This window comes from Perca fluviatilis, chromosome 3, assembly GCF_010015445.1.
Source record: "Perca fluviatilis chromosome 3, GENO_Pfluv_1.0, whole genome shotgun sequence".
Taxonomy (NCBI): Eukaryota; Metazoa; Chordata; class Actinopteri; order Perciformes; family Percidae; genus Perca; species Perca fluviatilis.
The window spans coordinates 18,942,191-18,950,506 of NC_053114.1; the positions used below are offsets into that span (position 1 = coordinate 18,942,191).

At 38.5% G+C, this 8,316-nt stretch overlaps 1 protein-coding gene across 1 annotated transcript; it reads right to left on the bottom strand.

The window, feature by feature from the left end:
- Nucleotides 1–416: 416 nt before the first annotated feature.
- grpr (gastrin-releasing peptide receptor) lies at nucleotides 417–8,080 on the bottom strand. Its single transcript, XM_039795658.1, has 4 exons — nucleotides 7,710–8,080; nucleotides 2,890–3,241; nucleotides 1,390–1,503; nucleotides 417–698 (listed from the first exon to the last, which is right to left on the bottom strand). Exons 1-4 carry the CDS (start codon nucleotides 8,078–8,080, stop codon nucleotides 417–419), a joined length of 1,119 nt encoding a protein of 372 aa, XP_039651592.1.
- Nucleotides 8,081–8,316: the final 236 nt, after the last annotated feature.

The window sequence follows — 8,316 nt, forward strand, 5'->3', positions numbered from 1 at the left end:
ATAGCAAAGAGATTCTGTCATATTGCATTATAGGAAAAGTCATCCATGTCCCTTAAAAATTACATTCCCATACAACAAAACTGCATTCTCAATTAGGTTTCGAAGGGAAAAATATTTAGTTTGTGTAAAGTCGTAGGGAGGACTAGACTAGAAGAATTCATAGAATTGCAATATTCAAATGCTGGAGTACTCCTTCAGGTACAATCATTCAACTATACAGTATGTCTTTATGCAAGGCTCCTATGAGTAAAATGTTTTGTGGAAACATAAAGTACGAGTCACTGACTCAAAAGCAAAAACAACAAAGGATGCACTGAGGTGTTTTTTTTTAAATAATGTTCACACAGCTTGTAAAATAAATAATCAAATATTACTTAAGATATTTTACAAACCACTATTAAATTATATAAATAAGTTTACACACAATCCTCCTGATAGATCCGTCTGCCATTGATAATGCTTAGACTCGCCATAGAGTGATGTGTGCTGCGGACAGACGTCACATGTGTGTTAAAATGAGTCGGGCTCTGCGTTGAGCATTTGAGGATCACACGACAGCAACAACTCAGCTGCTGGTTGAACTGCTTCTGGAAGGTCTCGCTCAACAGGTAAAGGGCAAAGGGGTTGAGACAGGAGTTGGTGAAGGCCAGGATACGAGCTACGACGCTGCACACAAAGTGAACAAGGGAAGTGTCCACCTGGTGGGGGAGAGACAGGGTTGGGAAAAAATGGTTTATAAGATGGACAGACAGACATTAGAGGTGTGCCTATACTACAGCAGGGATGTAAACAAATACCAATTCATCATTTGGCTATGCGCTCTGAACAGATACAAACAGAATCTGAATTTCTGTCCCAATGAGCTATTATGGTTGTTTTTTTGTCAATGGCTTTCAAATTTTGTATCAGACACTCAAAACCAACTTTAAACTCATCTAGCCTTGCTTCCATTATACAAACACACTACATCAAGTTTTTAAAGAAAAAATCATGCAATATGGCTGAGTGAAAGTCTGTATTTCTCTAGTAAAGCCTCCCATTGGACTATCCATTTCCAACTTGACTATTAACTAATAATTGTAATTGTTAAATTAATTTGGTTACATGGTTAAAATATGTTACAAATGTTGTTTTTATGTTTTAGGCAGCCAAACGTATCCATATACGTAAAAGAAATACAAATGGCAGTGGAAAACAATTATATACAGTAAATTAACCTGTTTTTTCAAACAAATTCCAGTATAGTGTAGCACAGCCCACTTCCAGTACTGTATATCTATGAATAAAGATCCAAAAACAAATATTTTTTGTGAAATAAACGAATACAAATTGTGTGTTACAGATGGAAATAAATAAACATATTGGAAATTTAAGTGTTTTTTTGTGTACCTGTGAGTAGTGATAGGAGCGGTATAAGTAGATGACGTGACAGGGAAGCCAACATACTGCAAAGAGACCAACAAACACCAGCACTGTTTTGGCCAATCGCTTCCTTGATTCAACCTGTTGGGTGTAGAAAATGTTTTTTCAAAACCATTATATAAATATTATTGTTTGATACACATTTAAAAAGTTATATTTTAGTGTATTTTTGCCAATGGTAGAAGATGTATTCAAATCTTTAACTTAAAGTGGCTATTTGTAACTTTCAGTTAGTGTTGATTCTAGCGGCCGCTTTGGACAAAAGCGGTAGTGTTTTTACCACACCTGCTGTCGTAAAGGTCTTTTCTTTACAGTGCTTTATTGACCACTGTAGATTAATGAATTAGCGTTACCGGGAGGTCATATAGTTTGCAATTAATGTTTTGCTCAGACAGAAAATCCTTCATTTACAATAAGAGAATACTTTACAGATGCATTCTTGCATGTCCAATGTTGCATACGGTAACTTAGCCTGGATGTATCGTGAGCTAAACCGGGTATCACTGTCACTGTGTCACAAGCCAAAGCATTAACAGTTTGTTGTAGCAACCAACGTAATAATAACTTAGATTAATATAGTGCATTTCATGAAACCCACGGATGCTTTACCCAAGGGGAACAAGGGAAAAGAAAATAGTAAGCCAACACAAACTCAGATTAAAAATAAATAAAAAGCAGGTGCTACATGTAAATGGAAGGGGGGTGCAATTTAATGTTGGCTATTAACATACAACCACATCGCGCATTGTTACGAATGAAATAGACATAGCATTTATATACCGGAGGGCCAATTCAAATTTTTCCTGTGATGGTCCTGCCCCAGTATCAGCCATAACTACAGCAGATAACTTCTAAAATAACATTAAAATACAATTAGGCCTATATAAAGAAATCTCCTGCTACCTTTTACCTGGCTGGATACAATAACACAGGCTTACCCGGCGTTATTATGGAACCCACGCAACTTCTAGGCAAGACCCGCCCTTTAATAGCATTCACACACTACCATTGGCCAGGCGTCCAAGGTAACGTAATCCGATTTGTTCAGGTCCTAACCTATCCTAACCTTAACCACTCGAGGTCAATGCCTAACCCCAACCAATCAAGCTGTTTCATAGGGCGGGACTTGCCTAGAAGTTACGTGGGATCTATAATAATGAACCTATCAGAATGTGTGTAGCACCATCTACGTGCCGTAAATCGTAATGTGACTTTGTGGGAAAAATCGGACCTGGGCAGAAGCTTTACCAAAACTATATAAAAGTAGCGTTCTTTTCACTGTTAGTCTTGTTTTCTGTTACAGGTCATTTATGATCATTAGATGAAAAGTACACAGTTTCAGAAACCTTAAAAAGTTACATATAGTAACTTTAAGTAAATGTAGCAATAAAACAATGACCTCATGACCTGAGTATGTCCCAGATCTGGCTACGGCCCTGATAATTTGACTTTAGCTTGAACACTGGCCTGTCGTCTTGCATGCATGTTCCCTTCCACAGGCAGGTTTGAGGCGCTCCTCATCAGGCTGCGGGCGATGAAGGTGTAGTACACAGATATGACCAGCAGTGGAATGACGTAGAAAATGAGGAAGGAGGCCATTGAGTGGATCTTAGGGTGCAGTTCCCCAGATGTGGGATAAGGGGCGCAGGTGACAAAGCTCTCATTAGTGGAGGTAACGTTGAAGGTATGGAGGTCAGAGAATACAGCCTCGGGGATAGCCAGGATCAGGGAGAAGAGCCAGATGAGCGCGGCCCGCAGGACAATGCTGGTAGTGGTGCTTGATGTTTGGATGTCCAGAGGCTTCACGATGGCCCTGTACCTGATAGATAGATAGATAGATAGATAAATAAATAGATAGATAGATAGATAGATAGATAGATAGATAGATAGATAGATGATTGATTGATTTATTATCAGTAGGTTACGCATCTTACTGTGAGAAGCCCCATTGACTCTTACACCCCTTAGTGGGCAGCAAATGTTAAAAAAGTACCATAAAAATTGGTCCCCTTTTAACACTTGAAACATTAAATGGTAACTTATTTCATGACTCGTAGTGTGGTTGCATGCGTTTAACACTTAAACCATTGTTAACTGATTTCTTGGCCACATGGGGGCAGCAAAAACAAGCTGAAAAATTAACATTGACATATTATCACCAGTTTAGATGATGCGGTGAATGTATTACCAGACAGTTGCATTCATTTTAAATCGTCTCAGGTGAATGTAAGTTAAAGATCTTGCTCTTGCACCTTCTTGTCTTTCACTGACCTGTCAGCCAAATTTCAACTTCCCTCTGCTCACCTTTTTCGCTTTTTTAAAATTAGGCATTTTGTACAAAAAGATTACCCTGACTTTCCAAGTCTCCCCCCGGAGACTTTGGTAGACATGCTTCTCAAAGTAAACCCCACTCAGAGAGGGGCTATTTCTTATATCTTTAAAGCCCTTGATTCCACTTTCTCTAATTTCCCTCAAAAAACCAGAGATTTATGGGAGCAGGATTTGGGGCATATTGAGGAAGACCAATGGAACCAGATTCTGGAGTTAGTCCACAACTCTTCCATCTCGCGACGGCACGGACTGATTCAATGTAAACTGATACACAGGATTTACTATACTAACCACAGATTGTCTAAGTTCTACCCCAATGTTGCAGATGTCTGTAATAGGGGCAACCAAACCCCCCCCACTTTAATAGTGCCTTTGGTCATGTTCAAAGCTAGCAGACTTTTGGTCTAAACTATTTGACACTCTTCACACAGCCTACCATTGTGTAACAAACCCAAACCCTTTGTCTGCCCTTTTGGTATATCACATGGCAGCACCCTAACGGCTGAAGCACAACATTCTTTGGCCTTCTGTACCCTGCTTGCTAGGCGACTGATCTTACTTACCTGGAAGCAGGCCTAACCCCATCATATGAACGATAGGAAGTCCTACACAATCTAAAACTTGAGAGGATAAGGTTCTCCCTTAGAGGCTCTTTGAGAAGTTGATAAAACTTGGAACCCTTGCTTTCCATCATAGACTCCCTAGATATCATGCCTGATGAGTGACATGTTTATGTCCTCTGGATTTACAGTGTAACTAACCACCAATGCATTTTTTATTTTTATTTATTTTTTATTTTTATTTTTATTTTTTTAATATATATATTTTTTGTATTGTGTTTGTTATCTAAGAGCGGGGGGCATCAGGGTGTGGGACCTCATGTAGGGGTCAGGGATAGTGCACTGTGGGGAGGTGAGGGGGAGTGTGGGGGGGGAAAAAGAAAAAATGTGAGCACTGTTGCATATTAGTATAAAGTATTGTCTCACATTGTGTACCCTTTGTATGTTTGGTGCTCAATAAACATATTTGAAAAAAAAAAAAAAAGATCTTGCTCTTTAATCTTCCACTTTGTCCACTGGCTGCTTGCTGCCAGGAAGTGTACAGTTTTTAATTTTTAATTTATTTGTTCTGCAGCAAAACCAAAACAATAAGCTGAAAACTGGTATAAAGCTCTGTGGAGCTGAGGGAAACTGCAGAGATAAAGATTATTCTCTTCACCATGAACGACCCTTTCACATACATGTAGTCATGTGATCTATTTTTTTTTATGTAAAACATTGATTATAGTTGGTTGACAAAGAGAGAACAGTAAAGTGGAGTTGAAATGTTTATGGCAGGAGTTTCATATTACGTTCTCAAGTTCAGAAGTTGTTATGGCATTGTTTTACTAAAGACTTCCACTTCATGGTGCTTTGTTTTATTAAAACGCTTTTGTGTTTCTATTAAGATTCAGACTGTCAAAGAAATATAAACCAATAATAATCCACCAGCCAAACTAAGGGAATTATGTGCAATTATAAATATTAACTCGGTTTTAATAACAATCCAAATGTTAATACGTTGTTAATTAATAAATTAAGTTTGGTCCAGGTGTTCTGCAGCTCTTTTTCCAGAAGATATGGGTTCAAATGGTTTGTTGGATGGGGTCATCCTGCATCAATTAAAAGCAAAAGTCAATTACAGCCAAAATGATGAAGCAAATATTTTGCTTTAAAATAAAGACAAGCCACATGCATTTTTTTAGCATTCTGTAAATCAAAAACGTTGTCCTTCAATATCTCTTAAAACTGATCTACTGCATTATGGGTAAAAGCATTAACCATGTTGAACTTGAGGAAGTAATATAGAAAATGAGGGAATGAAAAACAAGCCTTATGTAGAAGATAACATCCATCTAGTGGTGTTATTAATATTTGTAATTTGTATTATTTGTATGTTTGTATTTGTAATGATTTGTAATGATTTGTAATGATTATTAAAAGTGTTAAAAGTTAAAAGTGTTTAACCCTGGTAAAAGAAACAGAAGCCAGGCAAGTTTATTTAGTTACATCTTGTTTCTATTTCCCCAGACTCAAAACTAAATTTGAAAACACCACTAAATTCAAGGATAATTAATTATACAGTAAATGTGCTCAAATGAAATCATGACCCTGAAACACATAAAACTGAGCTGAAAGCATTTTGAGTAGCCTACAGGAGGCTGGATTTAGACATGTTTTCTTAGAACTGAACTGCACAACACAACAACAGGCTAATTTTACTTAATTTTACTCCACTACATTTTTCATTAGAGAGAAATATAGTAGTTTTTACTTGAATAAATAAGGATGCAATGGTTTTATTCTCAACTTTAACTTTGATTGTTGCTTGTGTTATTGATATTAATTGGTATAGAGCAGGGTTTTTTTTTAAATACTGACACATTTTTGTCTTCTGTCTACTTCTGTGATAATCATCATGCTCCTCTTTGCAAATCTATAGATGTTTATCTGCGATGGTAATCAAAGATGATGACATGGTTGGAAAGTATAAGTCACACCCAATTTAAAAGTGTGCTGACCGTGGTAATAAATTCAATTTATTTACAGTATCAGCAGGCCAAATCAGTCAATCTACAATAACTTCCTGTGGTTTTACACACAAAATATATGTAATAACCATCAATTAATTCATGTCAGGTATCCCAAAACTCCCCAAACAAAGATTAGGTATGTACAAAATATGAACCATATCCATGATACTGCGCAGTGTGCTGCCAAATGACAAAGCACAGTGAATTCACTGTACTTTGTCGGAATGGTGAAAGTTTGGAGCAGGAGCAGAACTGACAGACACAGGGGTTTAATTAAATGTGAGTGTGAAGACACATCAACGCTCACCTCTCTAGCAGCCATGTCCAGCACCTCCCTGTTGCTGCAGCATACAATTAGAATTATTGAACACCAGCGATACACAGAGGAGCTTGTCCAACCGAATGTGAAGTTAAACCCGCTGAGCCCTGTATCTGATTTCCTTTGCACCTACTCCCATTATTTTACAATGTGATGCAAAATGTAGCTACTTTTAGGTGACAAATACTGTGGCAAACATATGACAATAGCAAGATTTCTTTCTTTGGATGAGTGGCTGTAGACTAACCTTAAAAGCAAGTGTTTGCTCATGATCACTCATTTGTTTTTAATGCGTTCTTATTCCAACCTGTAACTGAAAATGAGGCCAGGGATTCTTTATGGCACATAAGGATAAAGAGAGCTGTTGTTTGCATTTATAGTAAAATGTGTCCATTCTGTGACCTCAGCACTCGATACTCCTATGGGGTTAATTTTTGGAGAAATGTCTGATCGCAAACCATCCAACAAATACTGCAACCCACTATCATTCCAAAATATGACAAAGGGCTGCAATGTGAAATGCAAAGAAATGGGGATTTGCATCAAAAAGCTTCAGCGTGACTGTATTTCCTGTGTTTTAGTTTCTTATTTGTTGGTTGGTGAGTTATTGGCACCTGAACTCAGGGGTTTCATAAGTTGACGAGTAAACTGAACTTTAAAGGAATAGTTCAACATTTTGGGAACTACAGTTATTCTTGGTGAGATTAAGATAAGAAGACTCACAAGCAAAAACAAGCAAAAGTCATCTTTTCAAACGTTTGAAATCACAAAATTAGCAGCAGTATATTGATTTCTTTAGCAATTGATTAGGCCACCGTATGTACACGCGGGTTGGTACACTTGTCAGCAGCCTTAAACAGAAGCAGCTCTGTTGTGCGTAATAGTCTCCACATCAATACACGGTTAGCCTACATATTTGATTTTTATTCTAATAATAAAACATTTAGTTTGTACATATGGCCTGTAACGACAAAAACAAGAGGACATTTACATAATTTGGATGCCGTGTGGGCGTTTTAAAGTGATTATAGGGTCAAAAAAATATATTTAGAAACCGTAGCCTACCTGTCAGCAGAAAGGGCCGTGAGAGTGAACACAGACACCCCAACCGAGGTGAGCTGAATGAAGGGGATGACTTTACAGCCCACTCTCCCGAAGAGCCACTCCTCTGACAGATAGCGGCTGGCATCCACCGGAGCGCAGGTCACCAACAGTAAAACATCCCCGAGCGCAAGACTCGACATGAAGAGATTCGGCACATTGCGGATGGATTTGGCAGAGCAAAACGTCTTGATGAGCGTGATGTTGCCGATTAGCCCCAAAACGCTTATTACACCGTAAATTGAAGCGATGACCACGCCGGTGAACCACATCGTCCGTGCCGTGCCTTGGAGAGCAGTGACGCTGCGCGACGCGTTTGGGTACAGATGGTCCATCTCCCATCGTTACATCAACTGACCGCTCAAGAGATGTTTCAAACTCTGATACAGCCTACGGACAGGTCCTTTGGGGTTTCAGAAAAAAATGCAGCGTTGACAATTTTATGTCCAACTTTAGATTTGAGTGCACGTCCTCCTCTGTGTTTGAAAGTGGGGGTCCGCTATAGTGGGGTGTCACCATGTGCGCTCAACGCACCATGCACCAAAGAGGTGCTAAATCCGTATGTGTGTAT

Coding starts and splice junctions, on each gene's coding strand:
- grpr (XM_039795658.1), bottom strand. CDS start 8,080: ATGGACCATCTGTACCCAAACGCGTCGCGCAGCGTCACTGCTCTCCAA. Junction 1,504..2,889: donor ACATGCATGCAAGACGACAG/GCCAGTGTTCAA, acceptor TACACCCAACAG/GTTGAATCAAGGAAGCGATT. Junction 699..1,389: donor GCTCCTATCACTACTCACAG/GTACACAAAAAA, acceptor CTCCCCCACCAG/GTGGACACTTCCCTTGTTCA.